Consider the following 20,791-nt stretch of genomic DNA (forward strand, 5'->3'; position numbering starts at 1 on the left):
TGTCGCTGCTGCTTTAAGGATGCAGGTGCGGCTACAGCCCACACATTTCACAAAGACAGAAAAAAAAAGAACAATATTTTAATTGTTTGTGTAGCACACTTTGAGGGTGTCACCACCCTTTAACAGACAGACGCACGCTTGTCGCTGCTGCTTTGAGGATGCAGGTGGAATCTAGACGGGATTTGGAACCGAGGACACACTACCTCCATCAATTGTCTAAATCCCACTGCACTAATGTCGGATACCGGACGCACGTCTAACACCAACATAGCAGTCAAGGCCTCAGTTATACGTTTTGCTTCAGGATGACTGCTGTCGTACTTCATCCTCATCGCTAGGGACTGTTGGAGGGTCAATTGTTTAGTAAAAGTAGTGATGTTCCTACTTCCTCTCTGGGATGATGAACAACTCCCAGCAGCAGCAACAGCACTAGTAGGAAGTGGTTCTTGATCTTTCCCTATTTTATTTTTATCAGAGAAAGTTTGGTCCTCCATTTATGTTATATTGATATATATACGTGCGGCTAAAGCGCACACAAACACAGAAAATATTTTTTTATTTTTGCTGGAGAGTAGTGCACTTTGTGGGTTACACCACCCTTTAAGAAATGAGCCAGCCGGCTCTTTACTTATGGGACACAGGCGCACGCTTGGCGCTGCTCCTTTGTTGATGCACGTGCAGCCACAGTGCACACAAGTCACAAACACAGAAAATATATATTTTTTTTGGTTTGGAGTGTACTTTGGGGGTTACAGAACCCTTTAACGGTCAAGCCAGCCGGCCCTTTACTTATGACACAGGCGCACGCTTGGCACTACTTTGTTGATGCACGTGCGGCTACTGCGCACACAATTCACAAACACAGAAAATTTTTTTTTTTTTGGTTTGGACTGGAGTGTACTTTCGGGGGTTACAGCACCCTTTAACGGTCAAGCCAGCCGGCCCTTTACTTATGACACAGGCGCACACTTGGCACTACTTTGTTGATGCACGTGCGGCTACTGCGCACACAATTCACAAACACAGAAAATATATATTTTTTTTGGTTTGGACTGGAGTGTACTTTCGGGGGTTACAGCACCCTTTAACGGTCAAGCCAGCCGGCCCTTTACTTATGACACAGGCGCACACTTGGCACTACTTTGTTGATGCACGTGCGGCTACTGCGCACACAATTCACAAACACAGAAAATATTTTTTTTTCGGTTTGGACTGGAGTGTACTTTGGGGGTTACAGCACCCTTTAACGGTCAAGCCAGCCGGCCCTTTACTTATGACACAGGCGCACGCTTGGCACTACTTTGTTGATGCACGTGCGGCTACTGCGCACACAATTCACAAACACAGAAAATAATTTTTTTTTTGGTTTGGACTGGAGTGTACTTTCGGGGGTTACAGCACCCTTTAACGGTCAAGCCAGCCGGCCCTTTACTTATGACACAGGCGCACACTTGGCACTACTTTGTTGATGCACGTGCGGCTACTGCACACACAATTCACAAACACAGAAAATATTTTTTTTTGGTTTGGACTGGAGTGTACTTTGGGGGTTACAGCACCCTTTAACGGTCAAGCCAGCCGGCCCTTTACTTATGACACAGGCGCACGCTTGGCACTACTTTGTTGATGCACGTGCGGCTACTGCGCACACAATTCACAAACACAGAAAATAATTTTTTTTTTGGTTTGGACTGGAGTGTACTTTCGGGGGTTACAGCACCCTTTAACGGTCAAGCCAGCCGGCCCTTTACTTATGACACAGGCGCACGCTTGGCACTACTTTGTTGATGCACGTGCGGCTACTGCGCACACAATTCACAAACACAGAAAATAATTTTTTTTTTGGTTTGGACTGGAGTGTACTTTGGGGGTTACAGCACCCTTTAACGGTCAAGCCAGCCGGCCCTTTACTTATGACACAGGCGCACGCTTGGCACTACTTTGTTGATGCACGTGCGGCTACTGCGCACACAATTCACAAACACAGAAAATAAATTTTTTTTTGGTTTGGACTGGAGTGTACTTTGGGGGTTACAGCACCCTTTAACGGTCAAGCCAGCCGGCCCTTTACTTATGACACAGGCGCACGCTTGGCACTACTTTGTTGATGCACGTGCGGCTACTGCGCACACAATTCACAAACACAGAAAATATATATTTTTTTTGGTTTGGACTGGAGTGTACTTTCGGGGGTTACAGCACCCTTTAACGGTCAAGCCAGCCGGCCCTTTACTTATGACACAGGCGCACACTTGGCACTACTTTGTTGATGCACGTGCGGCTACTGCGCACACAATTCACAAACACAGAAAATATTTTTTTTTCGGTTTGGACTGGAGTGTACTTTGGGGGTTACAGCACCCTTTAACGGTCAAGCCAGCCGGCCCTTTACTTATGACACAGGCGCACGCTTGGCACTACTTTGTTGATGCACGTGCGGCTACTGCGCACACAATTCACAAACACAGAAAATAATTTTTTTTTTGGTTTGGACTGGAGTGTACTTTCGGGGGTTACAGCACCCTTTAACGGTCAAGCCAGCCGGCCCTTTACTTATGACACAGGCGCACGCTTGGCACTACTTTGTTGATGCACGTGTGGCTACTGCGCACACAATTCACAAACACAGAAAATAATTTTTTTTTGGTTTGGACTGGAGTGTACTTTCGGGGGTTACAGCACCCTTTAACGGTCAAGCCAGCCGGCCCTTTACTTATGACACAGGCGCACGCTTGGCACTACTTTGTTGATGCACGTGCGGCTACTGCACACACAATTCACAAACACAGAAAATATATTATTTTTTTAGCACTTGGGGGGAGCACCCCTGATGGACAGAGCACCCCCTGGACAACACTACAGCACCTCTTTAGGACTGGGACACTGCACAGGACTTTGGAGTGGACACAGCCCCTATGGAGAACTGACTGCACAACACAGTCCAGCCAGCCCCTATGGACTTTGAAGTAGTGGACACAGCCCCTATTAACAACAGCAGCACAGCACAACACAGCCAGCCCCTATGGACTTTGAAGTAGTGGACAACAGCAGCACTACACTACACTATACTACACAGCCCTAACTCCCACCCTCCCTCTTCACTGTCCACAGCCGAGTGAGAAAATGGCGCCGACGTGGGTACCTTATATAGGATCCAAAACCCGCGAGACTCGGAAGGCGGGATGATGACGTTTTGCCTCGATTTCAGATCCGAGTCAGGCGGGAAAAGTCGAGCCTGATTCGGATCGGACTCGGATCGGGGGGGCTCGGGGGGGTTCGGATTTCAGAAATCCGAACCCGCTCACCCCTAGTGTAACCCTGGTCCCCCTCATGCAGGTTATATGACTGTTATTCTGCCTCTATAGCCCCCTCCTGTGTGTAACCCTGGTCCCCCTCATGCAGGTTGTATGACTGTTATTCTGCCTCTATAGCCCCCTCCTGTGTGTAACCCTGGTCGCCCTCATGCAGGTTATATAACTGTTATTCTGCCTCTATAGCCCCCTCCTGTGTGTAACCCTGGTCGCCCTCATGCAGGTTATATAACTGTTATTCTGCCTCTATAGCCCCCTCCTGTGTATAACACTGGTACCCCTCATGCAGGTTGTATGACGGTTATTCTGCCTCTATAGCCCCCTCCTGTGTGCAACCCTGGTCCCCCTCATGCAGGTTGTATGACTGTTATTCTGCGTCTATAGCCCCGTCCTGTGTGTAACCCTTGTCCCCCTAATGCAGGTTATATGACTGTTATTCTGCCTCTATAGCCTCCTCCTATGTGTAACCCTGGTCCCCCTCATGCAGGTTGTATGACTGTTATTCTGCCTCTATAGCCCCCTCCTGTGTGTAACCCTGGTCGCCCTCATGCAGGTTATATAACTGTTATTCTGCCTCTTTAGCCCCCTCCTGTGTGTAACCCTGGTCACCCTCATGCAGGTTATATGACTATTATTCTGCCTCTATAGCCTCCTCCTGTGTGTAACCCTGGTCCCCCTCATGCAGGTTGTATGACTGTTATTCTGCCTCTATAGCCTCCTCCTGTGTGTAACCCTGGTCCCCCTCATGCAGGTTGTATGACTGTTATTCTGCTTCTATAGCCTCCTCCTGTGTGTAACCCTGGTCCCCCACATGCAGGTTATATGACGGTTATTCTGCCTCTATAGCCCCCTCCTGTCTGTTACCCTGGTCCCCCACATGCAGGTTATATGACTGTTATTCTGCCTCTGTAGCCTCCTCCTGTGAGAAGCCTTGGTCCCCCTCATTCAGGTTATTATTCTGCCTCTATAGCCCCCTTCTGTGTGTAACCATGGTCCCGCTCATGCAGGTTGTATGACTGTTTTTCTGCCTCTATAGCCCCCTCCTGTGTGTAACCCTGGTCCCCCACATGCAGGTTATATGACTGTTATTCTGCCTCTATAGCCCCCTCCTGTGTGTAACCCTGGTCCCCCTCATGCAGGTTGTATGACTGTTATTCTGCCTCTATAGCCCCCTCCTGTGTGTAACCCAGGTCGCCCTCATGCAGGTTATATAACTGTTATTCTGCCTCTTAAGCCCCCTCCTGTGTGTAACCCTGGTCGCCCTCATGCAGGTTATGTGACAGTTATTCTGCCTCTATAGCCTCCTCCTGTGTGTAACCCTGGTCCCCCTCATGCAGGTTATATGACTGTTATTCTGCCTCTATAGCCCCCTCCTGTGTGTAACCGTGGACCCCCTCATGCAGGTTATGTGACTGTTATTCTGCCTCTATAGCCTCCTTCAGTGTGTAACCCTGGTCCCCCTCATGCAGGTTGTATGACTGTTATTCTGCCTCTATAGCCCCCTCCTGTGTGTAACCCTGGTCCCCTTCATGCAGGTTGTATGACTGTTATTCTGCCTCTATAGCCCCCTCCTGTGTGTAACCCTGGTCCCCCACATGCAGGTTATATGACTGTTATTCTGCCTCTATAGCCCCCTTCTGTGTGTAACCCTGGTCCGACTCATGCAGGTTGTATGACTGTTATTCTGCCTCTATAGCCTCCTCCTGTGTGTAACCATGGTCCCCCACATGCAGGTTGTATGACTGGTATTCTGCCTCTACAGCCTCCTCCTTTGTGTAACCCTGGTCCCACTCATGCAGGTTGTATGACTGTTATTCTGCCTCTATAGCCTCCTCCTGTGTGTAACCATGGTCCCCCACTGCAGGTTGTATGACTGTTATTCTTCCTCTATAGCCCTCTCCTGTGTGTAGCCCTGGTCCCCCTCATGCAGGTTGTATGACTGTTATTCTGCCTCTACAGCCTCCTCCTTTGTGTAACTATGGTCCCCCTCATGCAGGTTATATGACTGTTATTCTGCCTCTATAGCCTCCTCCTGTGTGTAGCCCTGGTCCCCCTCATTCAGGTTATTATTCTGCCTCTATAGCCCCCTTCTGTGTGTAACCCTGGTCCCCCTCATGCAGGTTGTATGACTGTTATTCTGCCTTTATAGCCTCCTCCTGTGTGTAACCATGGTCCCCCTCATGCAGGTTATATGACTGTTATTCTGCCTCTATAGCCCCCTCCCGTGTGTAACCCTGGTCCCCCTCATGCAGGTTATATGACTGTTTTTCTGCCTCTATAGCCCCCTCCCGTGTGTAACCCTGGTCCCCCTCATGCAGGTTATATGACTGTTATTCTGCCTCTATAGCCCCCTCCTGTGTGTAACCCTGGTCACCCTCATGCAGGTTATATGACTGTTATTCTGCCTCTATATCCTCCCTGTAATGTTTCTTATATTACAACTTCCTACTTTTAAACAGTCTCCATATGTGATTAAACATGTTAGAGTTAAATGTACCCTTTATTCTATAAAATTCACTCTGCCCTCACCTACCCCAAATCTCTTACCGCTGCTCCTTTCCCAGCTGTGACACTATTCTCAGCTGGTATACACCCCCCTCCCCACTTCCTGCTCCTTTCCATTCCCATACTAATCTTGTTTCCAGCTGCTCAGTGGGTCCTCCTCCACCACGGCTAGGTCTGTTCCGTTCCCCTAGCATTGAGAGCCATTGGAGGGGCTAGGTCTGTTCCGTTCCCCTAGCATTGAGAGCCATTGGAGGGGCTAGGTCTGTTCCATTCCCCTAGCATTGAGAGCCATTGGAGGGGCTAGGTCGGTTCCGTTCCCCTAGCATTGAGAGCCATTGGAGGGGCTAGGTCTGTTCCATTCCCCTAGCATTGAGAGCCATTGGAGGGGCTAGGTCTGTTCCATTCCCCTAGCATTGAAAGCCATTGGAGGGGCTAGGTCTGTTCCATTCCCCTAGCAGTGAGAGCCATTGGAGGGGCTAGGTCTATTCCATTGCCCTAGCAGTGAGAGCTATTGGAGTGGCTAGGTCTGTTCCGTTCCACCAGCATTGAGAGCTATTGGAGGGGCTAGGTCTGTTCCATTCCCCTAGCATTGAGAGCTATTGGAAGGGCTAGGTCTGTTCTGTTCCCCTAGCAGTGAGAGCCAATTGAGGGGCTAGGTCTGTTCTGTTCCCCTAGTAGTGAGAGCCATTGGAGGGGCTAGGTCTGTTCCGTTCCCCTAACATTGAGAGCCATTGGAGGGGCTAGGTCTGTTCTGTTTCCCTAGCATTGAGAGCCGTTGGAGGGGCTAGGACTGTTCTGTTTCCCTAGCAGTGAGAGCCATTGGAGGGGCTAGGTCTGTTCCATTCCCCTAGCATTGAGAGCTATTGGAGGGGCTAGGTCTGTTCCATTCCCCTAGCATTGAGAGCCATGGGAGGGGCTAGGTCTGTTCCATTCCCCTAGCATTGAGAGCCTTTGGAGGGGCTAGGTCTGTTCTGTTCCCCTAGCAGTGAGAGCCATTGGAGGGGCTAGTTCTGTTCTGTTCCCCTAGCAGTGAGAGCCATTGGAGGGGCTAGGTCTGTTCCATTCCCCTAGCATTGAGAGCCATTGGAGGGACTTGGTCTGTTCTGTTCCCCTAGCATTGAGAGCTATTGGAGGGGCTAGGTCTGTTCCATTCCCCTAGCATTGAGAGCCATTGGAGGGGCTAGGTCTGTTCTGTTCCCCTAGCAGTGAGAGCCATTGGAGGGGCTAGGTCTGTTCTGTTCCCCTAGCAGTGAGAGCCATTGGAGGGGCTAGGTCTGTTCCTTTCCCCTAGCAGTGAGAGCTATTGAAGGGGCCTGATTCAGACCCGCTCGCCAGAGCTATGTGATCGCAAGTGCGTCGATGGACTGGCAGTGCGCACGCGCCCCGGAGCGAGCGAGAAATCACTCGCTCCGAGGCTCGCAACAAAACGGGGCAGCAGTTGATGTTGATCGACAGCACACCCCTTTTTGTAGGCGGGGAGAGGGGGTAGGTGGCCAAAAGGAATGTATGCCATTTGAGGGCTGCCCTACTGACATCACTCGTAAAGTCAGTATTTGAGCTTCCTGCTCTATTAGAGCAGGAAGCTCACTGGGGCTTGCGGGTACAAGAGCCTAACAAAAGGGTCTCATTGCAAGCACGATGGTCGCGGTGGTCTCGACCATCGTGGCCATCACCTGGCCGCTCGCAAAAGCTGTGGGTGGTCACCCACAGCTATGCGAGCGGCCAGGATGCCGGCTCCAAAAAAAACAAAAAAAGCCCTGATTCAGAGCGAGCGATCTGAAAGATTGTCTGCCTCTGAATCAGGGCCTATGTCTTTTCCGTTCCCCTAGCATTGAGAACTATTGGAGGGACTAGGTGTGTTCCATTCCCCTAGCATTGAGAGCCATTGGAGGAGCTAGGTCTGTTACATTCCCCTAGCATAGAGAGCCATTGGAGGGGCTAGGTCTGTTCGTTGCCCTAGCATTGAGAGCCATTGGAGAGGCTAGGTCTGTTCTGTTCCACTAGCAGTGAGAGCCATTGGAGGGGCTAGGTCTGTTCTGTTACCCTAGCATTGAGAGCCATTGGAGGGGCTAGGTCTGTTCCATTCCCCTAGCATTGAAAGCCATTGGAGGGGCTAGGTCTGTTCCGTTCCCCTAGCATTGAAAGCCATTGGAGGGGCTAGGTCTGTTCCATTCCCCTAGCAGTGAGAGCCATTGGAGGGGCTAGGTCTATTCCATTCCCCTAGCATTGAGAGCTATTGGAGGGGCAAGGTCTGTTCCATTCCCCTAGCATTGAGAGCTATTGGAGGGGCAAGGTCTGTTCCATTCCCCTAGCATTGAGAGCTATTGGAGGGGCTAGGTCTGTTCCGTTCCCCTAACATTGAGAGCCATTGGAGGGGTAGGTCTGTTCTGTTTCCCTAGCATTGAGAGCCGTTGGAGGGGCTAGGACTGTTCTGTTTCCCTAGCAGTGAGAGCCATTGGAGGGGCTAGGTCTGTTCCATTTCCCTAGCATTGAGAGCTATTGGAGGGGCTAGGTCTGTTCCATTCCCCTAGCATTGTGAGCCATTGGAGGGGCTAGGTCTGTTCCATTCCCCTAGCATTGAAAGCCATTGGAGAGGCTAGGTCTGTTCTGTTCCCCTAGCAGTGAGAGCCATTGGAGGGGCTAGGTCTGTTCTGTTCCCCTAGCAGTGAGAGCCATTGGGGGGGCTAGGTCTGTTCCATTCCCCTAGCAGTGAGAGCTATTGAAGGGGCCTGATTCAGACTCGCTCACCAGAGCTATGTGCTCGCAAGTGCGTCGATGGCCGGGCAGTGCGCACGCGCCCCGGAGCGAGCGAGAAAGCACTCGCTCCGGGGCTTGCAACAAAACGGGGCAGCTGTTGATGTTGATCGACAGCACACCCCATTTTGTAGGCGGAGAGAGGGGGTAGGTGGCCAAAAGGAATGTATGCCATTTGAGGGCGGCCCTACTGACATCACTCGTAATGTCAGTAGTTGAGCTTCCTGCTCTATTAGAGCAGGAAGCTCACTGGGGTTTGCGGGTACAAGAGCCTAACAAAAGGGTCTCATCACAAGCACGATGGTCACGACCATCGTGGCCATCACCTGGCCGCTCGCAAAAGCTGTGGGTGGTCACCCACAGCTATGCGAGCGGCCAGGATGCCGGCTCCAAAAAAAACAAAAAAAAGCCCTGATTCAGAGCGAGCAATCTGAAAGATCGTCTGCCTCTGAATCAGGGCCTATGTCTTTTCCATTCCCCTAGCATTGAGAACTATTGGAGGGGCTAGGTGTGTTCCGTTCCCCTAGCATTGAGAGCCATTGGAGGGGCTAGGTCTGTTACATTCCCCTAGCATTGAGAGCCATTGGAGGGGCTAGGTCTGTTTGTTGCCCTAGCATTGAGAGCTATTGGAGAGGCTAGGTCTGTTCTGTTCCCCTAGCAGTGAGAGCCATTGGAGGGGCTAGGTCTGTTCTGTTACCCTAGCAGTGAGAGCTATTGGAGGGGCTAGGTCTGCTCCGTTCCCCTAGCATTGAGAGCCATTGGAGGGGCTAGGTCTGTTCCATTCCCCTAGCATTGAAAGCCATTGGAGGGGCTAGGTCTTTTCCATTCCCCTAGCAGTGAGAGCTATTGGAGGGGCTAGGTCTGTTCCGTTCCACTAGCATTGAGAGCTATTGGAGGGGCTAGGTCTGTTCCATTCCCCTAGCATTGAGAGCTATTGGAGGGGCTAGGTCTATTCCGTTCCCCTAACATTGAGAGCCATTGGAGGGGCTAGGTCTGTTCTGTTTCCCTAGCATTGAGAGCCGTTGGAGGGGCTAGGACTGTTCTGTTTCCCTAGCAGTGAGAGCCATTGGAGGGGCTAGGTCTGTTCCATTCCCCTAGCATTGAGAGCTATTGGAGGGGCTAGGTCTGTTCCATTCCCCTAGCATTGAGAGCCATTGGAGGGGCTAGGTCTGTTCCATTCCCCTAGCATTGAGAGCCATTGGAGGGGCTAGGTCTGTTCTGTTCCCCTTGCAGTGAGAGCCATTGGAGGGGCTAGGTCTGTTCTGTTCCCCTAGCAGTGAGAGCCAGTGGAGGGGCTAGGTCTGTTCCATTCCCCTAGCATTGAGAGCCTTTGGAGGGACTAGGTCTGTTCCGTTCCCCTAGCATTGAGAGCTATTGGAGGGGCTAGGTCTGTTCCATTCCCCTAGCATTGAGAGCCATTGGAGGGGCTAGGTCTGTTCTGTTCCCCTAGCAGTGAGAGCCATTGGAGGGGCTTGGTCTGTTCTGTTCCCCTAGCAGTGAGAGCCATTGGAGGGGCTAGGTCTGTTCCATTCCCCTAGCAGTGAGAGCTATTGAAGGGGCCTGATTCAGACCTGCTCGCCAGAGCTATGTGCTCGCAAGTGGGTCGATGGCCGGGCAGTGCGCACGCGCCCCAGAGCGAGCGAGAAATCACTCGCTCCGGGGCTCGCACCAAAATGGGGCAGCTGTTGATGTTGATCGACAGCACACCCCATTTTGTAGGCAGGGAGAGGGGGTAGGTGGCCAAAAGGAACGTATGCCATTTGAGGGTGGCCCTACTGACATCACTCGTAATGTCAGTTGTTGAGCTTCCTGCTCTATTAGAGCAGGAAGCTCACTGGTGCTTGCGGGTACAAGAGCCTACCACAAAGGTCTCATCGCAAGCACGATGGTCGCGATGGTCACGACCATCGTGGCCATCACCTGGCCGCTCGCAAAAGCTGTGGGTGGTCACCCACAGCTATGCGAGCGGCCAGGATGCCGGCCCAAAAAAAAAAACAAAAAAAAGCCCTAATTCAGAGCGAGTGATCTGAAAGATCGTCTGCCTCTGAATCAGGGCCTATGTCTTTTCCGTTCCTCTAGCATTGAGAACTATTGGAGAGGCTAGGTCTGTTCTGTTCCCCTAGCAGTGAGAGCCATTGGAGGGGCTAGGTCTATTCCATTCCCCTAGAATTGAAAGCCATTGGAGGGGCTAGGTCTGTTCCATTCCCCTAGCAGTGAGAGCCATTGGAGGGGCTAGGTCTATTCCATTGCCCTAGCAGTGAGAGCTATTGGAGGGGCTAGGTCTCTTCAGTTCCACTAGCATTGAGAGCTATTGGAGGGGCTAGGACTGTTCCATTCCCCTAGCATTGAGAGCTATTGGAAGGGCTAGGTCTGTTCTGTTCCCCTAGCAGTGAGAGCCATTGGAGGGGCTAGGTCTGTTCTGTTCCCCTAGCATTGAGAGCCATTGGAAGGGCTAGGTATGTTCCATTCCCCTAACATTGAGAGCCATTGGAGGGGCTAGGTCTGTTCTGTCTCCCTAGCATTGAGAGCCGTTGGAGGGGCTAGGACTGTTCTGTTTCCCTAGCAGTGAGAGCCATTGGAGGGGCTAGGTCTGTTCCATTCCCCTAGCAGTGAGAGCTATTGGAGGGGCTAGGTCTGTTCCATTCCCCTAGCATTGAGAGCCATGGGAGGGGCTAGGTCTGTTCCATTCCCCTAGCATTGAGAGCTATTGGAAGGGCTAGGTCTGTTCTGTTCCCCTAGCAGTGAGAGCCATTGGAGGGGCTAGGTCTGTTCTGTTCCCCTAGCAGTGAGAGCTATTGAAGGGGCCTGATTCAGACCCGCTCGCCAGAGCTATGTGCTCGCAAGTGGGTCGATGGCCGGGCAGTGCGCACGCGCCCCGGAGCGAGCGAGAAATCACTCACTCCGGGGCTCGCAACAAAACGGGGCAGCTGTTGATGTTGATCGACAGCACACCCCATTTTGTAGGCGGGGAGAGGGGGTAGGTGGCCAAAAGGAACGTATGCCATTTGAGGGCGGCCCTACTGACATCACTCGTAATGTCAGTAGTTGAGCTTCCTGCTCTATTAGAGCAGGAAGCTCACTGGGGCTTGCGGGTACAAGAGCCTACCACAAGGGTCTCAACGCAAGCACGATGGTTGCGATGGTCACGACCATCGTGGCCATCACCTGGCCGCTCGCAAAAGCTGTGGATGGTCACCCACAGCTATGCGAGCGGCCAGGATGCCGGCTACAAAAAAAAGCCCTGATTCAGAGCGAGCGATTTGAAAGATCGTCTGCCTCTGAATCAGGGCCTATGTCTTTTCCGTTCCCCTAGCATTGAGAACTATTGGAGGGACTAGGTGTGTTCCGTTCCCCTAGCATTCAGAGCCATTGGAGAGGCTAGATCTGTTCTGTTCCCCTAGCAGTGAGAGCCATTGGAGGGGCTAGGTCTGTTCTGTTACCCTAGCAGTGAGAGCTATTGGAGGGGCTAGATCTGCTCCGTTCCCCTAGCAATGAGAGCTATTTGAGGAGCTAGGTCTGTTCCGTTCCCCTAGCATTGAGAGGCATTGGAGGGGCTACGTCTGTTCCGTTCCCCTAGCATTGAGAGCCATTTGATTGGCTAGGTCTGTTCCGTTCCCCTAGCATTGAGAGCCATTGGAGGGGCTAGGTCTGTTCCGTTCCCCTAGCATTGAGAGCCATTGGAGGTCCTAGGTCTGTTCTGTTCCCCTAGCAGTGAGAGCCATTGGAGGGGCTAGGTCTGTTCTGTTCCCCTAGCAGTGAGAGCCATTGGAGGGGCTAGGTCTGTTCCATGCCCCTAGCAGTGAGAGCCATTGGAAGGACTAGGGCCTTTATTCAGACCCGCTCGCTGCCAGAGGCAGCTCGCAGGGTCTGTGGGTGTATTTTTTTTTTGTCTGGCCTCTCGCAAAGCTGTGGGAGATCTCCCACAGCTTGTGCGAGCGGCCAGGAGGCCATAACGATAATTGCAACCATCGGCCTTGTGACGAGACCCTGTGGTAGGGTCTCAGCTACTGCAAGACTGAGTGGACTTCCTGCTCTAATAGAGCAGGAAGTCCACTACTGACATCAGTAGTGATGTCAGTAGGGCCTCCCACAAACGCCAGGCGTTCCTAAGGGAATGCCTGCATTTGTGCAGCCACCCCCCTCCTCCCCGTCTACAAAACGGGGCAAGCTGTCACTCACAATCGACAGCCACCCCATCTTGTAGTGAGCCCCGTAGTGTCTGAGCTGCAGTCGCTGGATGGTGCTTGCGCATGTTGCCGGACGCGGCGCATGCGCAGTGGGGTGACATTGAGCAGCTCTAAATCGGGCCCAAGGTCTGTTCCGTTCCCCTAGCAGTGAGAGCCATTGGAAGGACTAGGTCTGTTCTGTTCCCCTAGCAGTGAGAGCCATTGGAGGGACTAGGTCTGTTCTGTTCCCCTAGCAGTGAGAGCCATTGGAGGGACTAGGTCTGTTCTGTTCCCCTAGCAGTGAGAGCCATTGGAGGGACTAGGTCTGTTCTGTTCCCCTAGCAGTGAGAGCCATTGGAAGAACTAGGTCTGTTCCATTCCCCTAGCAGTGAGAGCCATTGGAGGGACTAGGTCTGTTCTGTTCCCCTAGCAGTGAGAGCCATTGGAGGGACTAGGTCTGTTCTGTTCCCCTAGCAGTGAGAGCCATTGGAGGGACTAGGTCTGTTCTGTTCCCCTAGCAGTGAGAGCCATTGGAAGGACTAGGTATGTTCCGTTCCCCTAGCAGTGAGAATCATTGGAGGGACTAGGTCTGTTCCGTTCCCCTAGCAGTGAGAGTCATTGGAGGGACTAGGTCTGTTCCGTTCCCCTAGCAGTGGGAGCCATTGGTGGGACTAGGTCTGTTCCATTCCCCTAGCAGTGAGAGCCATTGGAGGGACTAGGTCTGTTCCGTTCCCCTAGCAGTGAGAGCCATTGGAGGGACTTTGTCTGTTCCGTTCCCCTAGCAGTGAGAGCCATTGGAGGGGTGGGGTGTACACGCCTCTCACAGTGAAGACATATTTACCTTATGGTGAAAATAAACATATTCTAAAAAAAAAAATGTTTTAAATATAAATGTTCCTTTTAAAGAAAATACTTTCATGGTTTCCGGATTTTATAGAATGTCCTGTAATATTAGATGAGCCTGAGTTGGGGGTGTCTCGGGGACTGTTGCGAGTGGGCCTGGGATAGTGACAATGCCTTGATGTCTCTGGCAGGTGGATGGTAGGAGAATGTCCAGGAGAGATGTCTTCTCTAGTAAGGAGTTCGTCCTGGACATGGCTGATTCCTCCTTCGATGATCAGTACAAAGGATGCAGCGATGTGATGGAAGACGAGATCCCCCAACTCTTCAAAATCGAGTATTCTACAAATAAAGAGTTTGCCGACGCCTGGGATACAGCTAAATTTAAATGGGAAGATAGAAAGAAGAGACGTGTGGTGATGCCCAAAGGTTTCAAAGATGATTATGCCATAGCGCTGCTTGCGTACACCATAAATGGTCCTCTCCACAAAGTCTTCAACGAAGCCGTCAGAGACGCCGGACAATCCAAGCAGTATTACCTGAGGAGCTTCAACTTTAAGGTTCTGCACTACTACCTGACCAAAGCTCTTCAACTACTGGATGAGGTAGAAACTCCAGCCTGCTACAAGGTCTATAGGGGGATAAGAGGAATAAGGTTTAAATCTGACCCTCGGAAAACCATACGCTTTGGACAGTTCACTTCTTCATCTACAAATGACGAGAGTGCTCTGATGTTTGGAGAGGACACGTTCTTCAACATCAATACCTGCTATGGTGTCAACATCAAGAACTACTCCTTCTTCCCGGGGGAGGAAGAGGTGCTAATACCGCCCTATGAGAAATTTAAGGTGACCAACTTCACCAAAGAGAGAGACAGGAATTTCATAACCCTGAAGTCTCTGGAGAAGTCAAGTCTGTACAACTGTGAGCTTGTGAGAGGTGAGTTGTCCGTCATCTCATCCCTCTCATAGCAGACTTCTAAATCACGCTCCTGTATGTTCTCCCATGTGTCTCCTATGTGTGTGTTTTCTGCCATTATACAATGCTATAGATAGGTTACTATAATTTACTTCACATTTAAACCACGTCCCTCAGTGACATGTAGCCGTGCCCATTTTTGTATAGGCTTATTAAGAAATCTTTTTTACTTGCACCACTGGTATATATATATATATATACTGATATATACTGTATATAAGACCTCAAAGGTGTGGGACTCCAGTACACGAATCATAAACAGGAAAACGCCGTTGTAGTATATCAACGTTTCAGTTTTATCACCAAACTGTTCTCAAGAAATACAAAAAAAAATATATGAATCATCAAACCTTAATATACCATCACCCCGCACCGTGTGTACCTCCCCCTCATTGAAGTCCTGTGTCCAGCGCCCACTATTGCCGTCATTGGCGCACTTCAATGACGTCATCACATTCCCCTGGAGCCGCGCACACCACGTGACACATGTAAACAATTTTGTTTTAGTTTTTCCCACATACGATAAACCGCATGGGCAAAGAATTTGATAAACAACATACTCACTATTACAAGTCAAGTGATGGCGAATCATAAACTTATGGCCAGTGTGAGGATGGAAAACTGAATTGCCCTGGATCAGATATTTGCATGTAACGCAACCACACTTAAAGCAACCATTTTGTTTTGTTGACAACATTTTTTGTTTTTGTCGCAACAGATCTTTTGAATTAAATTCTGTTTTCACCAACAGATCCCGCAGATTTTTAGCTCTGGAATAACATGGCATTAAATCTGTATCGCTTAATTCTAACTCAGGATCTGAAGTGATCAATGGCAATAATTTTTTTGGATGCTTTATTGATATCAGGGGAAAGAGTATTATATTCAGAAACCCAGATGAATTTAGGGCCTGATTCAGATCCACTCGCGAGCGGCTGTCCGCTCGCAAGTGGGTCGATGTTATGCACTGAGCATGCGCACGACGGAGGGAGCTCCGTCGTGCGCATGCGCCAGACGGAGGGAGCTCCGTCGTGCACATGCGCCAGACGCGACGAGCGAAGGAAAGTCCTTCGCTCGTTGTGTCTGATCAAAGGGGGCGTGCTGTCGATGTTGATTGACAGCACGCCCCCTTTGGTGGGCGTGCCTGGGGCGTGCCTCCCTGACTGGGGCGTTCCCAGGGGAACGCCTCCCGTCAGAAGCCGGCCCACTGACATCACTAATCCTCACGTCTAGAAAGTCAGGACTTCATTCAGAGTCGGTCGAAGCGGCCGCACGGTCGTACGCAGCCGATGTTCGCTAAACTGCGCATGCGTACAGTTCGCAATGCGCGTGCGCAAACTAGCGGCTACGATCAGAAATTTCTCTCTCCTTGAACACCGCCAGGTCGGTAGTTTGAGTGACAGAATGAGGCGTTTGTGGGTGGTAACATGGGAAGGTGCTTGAAAACGGGGGTGTGGAGATCCAAACGCAGGCGTGCCTAATTATGCGAACGGCGTTTTAAGGGAGTGCATAATTAACAAAGTAGTGTCATGGCACACGTGACAGGGGAGGCTTTACACTGACATGATCGTAGTGCTTAAGAGAGGGTAAGGTCAACCTTTAGCTCTACGACCAGTTCCGATGGTATACGATGCTCGTGATTAATCCTTATGTAGCCGGAGATGACGTTCTATGCGTACGAGATGTGGGCGTATTTTTAGCGATCCGATCGCATACACCCCTTGGTCGGCCAGCTAACGATCCGACCTTAGGGACGCAACATGCGTATGCATCATTTGCATATCCGGCCCCTTTTTCTATACGACCGTGCGGCCGCTTCGACCGACTCTGAATGAAGTCCTCAATGCTTTCCTGATTCATGACATAAGTGAACTTCACCGGGCAATTGCTCAAATTGTGTGAAGTCATAAACTCAGTAAATGTCTGTGGTGGACCTTTCCATAGTATCAGTAAATCGTCAATAAAACGTACATAGAAAGCAATATTGCACTTGATCTCATGTCTACCAAAAAATACTTCCTCTTCCATATAAAACATATATGCATTAGCAGACGCCGGGGATACTGAAGAGCCCATAGCGTATCCGTTTTTTTGTTGGTAGTAAACACCATCAAAAAGAAAGAAATTTTTGGTGAGAATAAGTTCAAGCATTTGTATATAAATATCTATATGGCAGGAATCAAGATCACTATCTTCAATAAGAAGTTTTCTAACCGCATGTACTCCATCACCATGGGGAATAATTGTGTAAAGACTTGATACATCTGCAGTAACAAACCAGATATCTGTTAGATCAAAATTGATTTCTCGTAATTTGTTTAACAACATGGTAGTATCAAGTAAAAAATGTAGGGTTTTTTGGATTAATGGTTGCAAAATTGAATCTAAGAGAATTGAGGTTGGTTGAAATAGTGACCCTCTTGCCGAGATAATAGGTCGGCCAGGCGGAGGGGTCAATGTCCTTTTGTACCTTGGGAGGCGTATAAATAATGGGAGTAATGGGAAATTGAGGTAATAAGATAGAGAAGTCCTCTTCATTAATCAATGATGCATCTTTTGCCAATGTCAATAATTCAAACAACTCATTTTTAAACATCAATGTAGGGTCCCCACTTAACCTTTGATAAACTTTGATGTCTCCTAACTGACGAAGAATCTCTTGCACATAGTCACATGTGTTCTGCGGGACAATGCTGCCCCCCTTATCTGTTGGATGAATAGTAATACTTTTATTATTAGCTAGGTTATGTAATGCCCGTCTTTCCAAATTAGATAAGTTTGGATGTGTTGGAAGTTGGAACCTTGGGCCTGATTCAGAGCCGCTCGTAAGCGGCCGCTCGTTCACTCCGAGCGATGTTTGCCCAACTGCGCATGCGTACGGATCGTTATACGCATGCGCGAACCAGTTAGAGCGGTCGAAATTCATGTGCTCGCAAAATAGCGAATGCCTACTAATTTGAGTGACGGGAGGAGGCGTATGTGGGTGGTAACAGGGGAAGGTGCTTGAAAACGGGGAGTGGAGATCCGAACGCAGGCGTGCTTAAAGGTCAAAACGGGCGTTTTATGGGTGTGCATAATTAATACAGCAGCGTCATTGACCACGTCACTGGGTTATTTTATAGCCAGAACTGTTCGCAAAATTGTGGTAGCAATAACCAACCACAAGAATAGCGAGCAGTTCATACCCTGGTCGATGTACTCGATTAATCTAATAAATAGCGGACATGATGTAGGATGCGAGCGGCCAGGGGGCGTAGTTTCCCAAAAAACGACCGCAAGTTTTGTTCGCTCGTTCAGACCTAGAGGCGTGAACCGACCGCAAACAGCGAACGGTTCATTTGAATAGCCAGCCCTATTTTCTGGATGAGCGAGCGCTATTTGCGTCTGGCTCTGAATCAGGCCCCTTGGCCCTGATTTAGAGCCGGACGCTCTGACCAGAGCGCTCGCTCTGAATCAGGTCCCACCTCCATAAATATGGAGCATCCTCCTGTACGCTCGTATAGCTGTGGGTCACCACCCACAGCATATACGAGCGTGCAGGATGATGGTCGCGATGGTCTTGACCATCGCGACCATCGCCAGTGCGAGCAGAAGCCTGCGGTTGAGTTTCTCAACTGCAAGGCCAGGAGTGATTTTGGCTCACTAGTGATGTCAGTGGGGCCGGCTTCTGATGGTAGGCGTTCCCTTGGGAACGCCTCCGTCTGGCAGGCACGCCCCCAGCACGCCCACCAAAGGGGGCGTGCTGTCAATCAACATCGACAGCACGCCCCCTTTGATCAGACACAACGAGCGAAGGAAAGTCCTTCGCTCGTCGCGTCTCGCGCATGCGCATGACGGAGCTCCCTCCGTCGTGCGCATGCGCAGTGCACACCATCGACCCACTTGCGAGCGGACAGCCGCTCGCGAGTGGGACTGAATCAGGCCCCTTGTCCTTAGTCTTCTGCATTACTTCCCCGTCCAATGTTCGAAGGAAGGTTTTAATTGAAGATTTATTTGACTGGGGGTCAAAAGCCGACTTGATCTTTAGTTTCTGTGATTTCTCAGAGATTTCGTCTCTGGTTCCATCTACTGCAGTATTTTTATTGACAAATTATTTCAGTTTTAGACGTCTGTGCAAATTAAATCTCTCCCTTTGCCATTTGAAATCATTAAATGGATTTGATGGTTTACAGGATAATCCTTTGCTTAATAAACTCACCTCACTCTTAGTGAGGTTGTGGGAAGACAAGTTGAAAATTACCTCCTCCTGGGCAATGGGGGCTTTCTGCCACGTTTTCCTTCTTTTATTTTGTCCCCCTCGTTGAGTGTAGTGCCGGGTTTCTGGTGCGTGTAGATACCCCTAAAGGGCCTGATGGTAATCTCCTTGACATAGGTTTGGGGGCATCAGTGTCACTGGTGCTATATAGATCCTGCGATGAATCAGTGTCCATGGAGAATGTAGTTTGTTTACGTCTAAAGAAAGACTTTCTCCTCCCAAAGTCCCCTTGACCACCGGATAGCCAGCGGTATACCTGGTGTTTCTCATAGTCCATTTCGACCTTTTGAAGCTTTTCTTTGTTTAAATTTAATGAGGTCACGTTTGTAAATGCTGATCTGATTATTCAATTTTTCCAACCAATCAATTTCTTTGTCTGATTGTAATAAAGGCAAATGAGAGGTCTCAAATTGATTGATTTTTTCAGTGATCTTAACAAGTTCTTTTTTAGATTGTTCAATAACCAGTAGCAACAAATCGTAGGAACACTTATTTATAATAGCGATCCATTTTTTGCAAAATGGATCATAGCAACCAATAGTGGGGAAGTTTCTCATGCTGAACCCCCTGGGGATTTTTTTAGTTTTAAAGTAATCACTTAGTGATGGAGTTTGAAATCCACCTCTTTTTTCTTTAGACGCAGTAAGTTTCTGTAAAGGGTATCTGTGGACAGAGATTCAGTCTCATCATCAAGTCCTTCTTTATAGATAATAATTTAAATACCACCGCGTTTTCCTGTTTATGATTCGTGTACCGGAGTGCCACACCTGTGAGGTCTTGTGAGGTTTGCATGTGGGGGCACCTGGTCAAAGGTACATTCTGTCATACTGAGTGCCGGACCAATGGATTTATATATATATATATATACATATATATATATATATATGTACACAGTATATATATATATATATATATATATATATATAAACTGTCACCTCCTTAGTACGCACCTCCTTAGTACGCACCTCCTTAGTAAGCACCTCCTTAGTAAGCATCTCCTTAGTAAGCACCTCCTTAGTACGCACCTCCTTAGTAAGCACCTCCTTAGTACGCACCTCCTTAGTACGCACCTCCTTAGTACGCACCTCCTTAGTACGCACCTCCTTATTAAGCACCTCCTTAGTAGGCACCTCCTTAGTAAGCACCTCCTTAGTACGCACCTCCTTAGTAAGCACCTCCTTAGTAAGCACCTCCTTAGTACGCATCTCCTTAGTAAGCACCTCCTTAGTACGCACCTCCTTAGTACGCACCTCCTTAGTAAGCACCTCCTTAGTACGCACCTCCTTAGTACGCACCTCCTTAGTACGCACCTCCTTAGTACGCACCTCCTTATTAAGCACCTCCTTATTAAGCACCTCCTTAGTAGGCACCTCCTTAGTAGGCACCTCCTTAGTAGGCCCCTCCTTAGTAAGCACCTCCTTAGTAAGCACCTCCTTAGTACGCACCTCCTAAGTACGCATATCCTTAGTAAGCACATCCTTAGTATGCACCTCCTTAGTACGCACCTCCTTAGTACGCACCTCCTAAGTACGCATATCCTTAGTAAGCACATCCTTAGTATGCACCTCCTTAGTAAGCACCTCCTTAGTAAGCACCTCCTTAGTAAGCACCTCCTTAGTACGCACCTCCTTAGTACGCACCTCCTTAGTACGCACCTCCTTAGGAGACAAGGCCCACGGCTCTCTCCCATGCAGGCACACTCTTCTGAGTCTGGTTTCTCACCACTGTGACTGGCATCTCCAGCCACGCTTCCACCTTCCTATGGTATGTGTGACTAGGCAGTCGCCACATCAGTATCAGATTTGGTTCTGCCTGACTTCTACTGAAAACTGAAAACATTTATGGGCAAGTGTAATATTGCCAGACAGGCCATCTGTGCCCATAGCATGTAGCGTGATGCTGGTCTGAATGTGAGTGTGTGGGTCTGTGTGTACCTGGAAATGAATATCATACAGATAGTCGTGCTACATTTCTTCAGTCTC

At 49.7% G+C, this 20,791-nt stretch overlaps 1 protein-coding gene across 5 annotated transcripts in view; it reads left to right on the forward strand.

The window, feature by feature from the left end:
* Positions 1-20,791, forward strand: part of ART1 (ADP-ribosyltransferase 1) — a 64,908-nt gene that overhangs the window by 35,505 nt on the left and 8,612 nt on the right. For 4 of the 5 annotated variants that reach the window (XM_088461455.1, XM_088461457.1, XM_088461456.1 and 1 more), the window contains one exon: positions 13,771-14,515. In XM_088461455.1, the coding sequence (XP_088317581.1) occupies positions 13,771-14,515 (745 nt within the window). Of the gene's footprint in view, positions 1-4,568; positions 4,583-13,770; positions 14,516-20,791 lie in introns of those variants that run through there. The other variant, XM_088461459.1, reaches the window with a different exon arrangement.

Source organism: Taudactylus pleione, unplaced genomic scaffold, assembly GCF_031769625.1.
Source record: "Taudactylus pleione unplaced genomic scaffold, aTauple2 ptg001056l, whole genome shotgun sequence".
Lineage (NCBI taxonomy): Eukaryota > Metazoa > Chordata > Amphibia > Anura > Myobatrachidae > Taudactylus > Taudactylus pleione.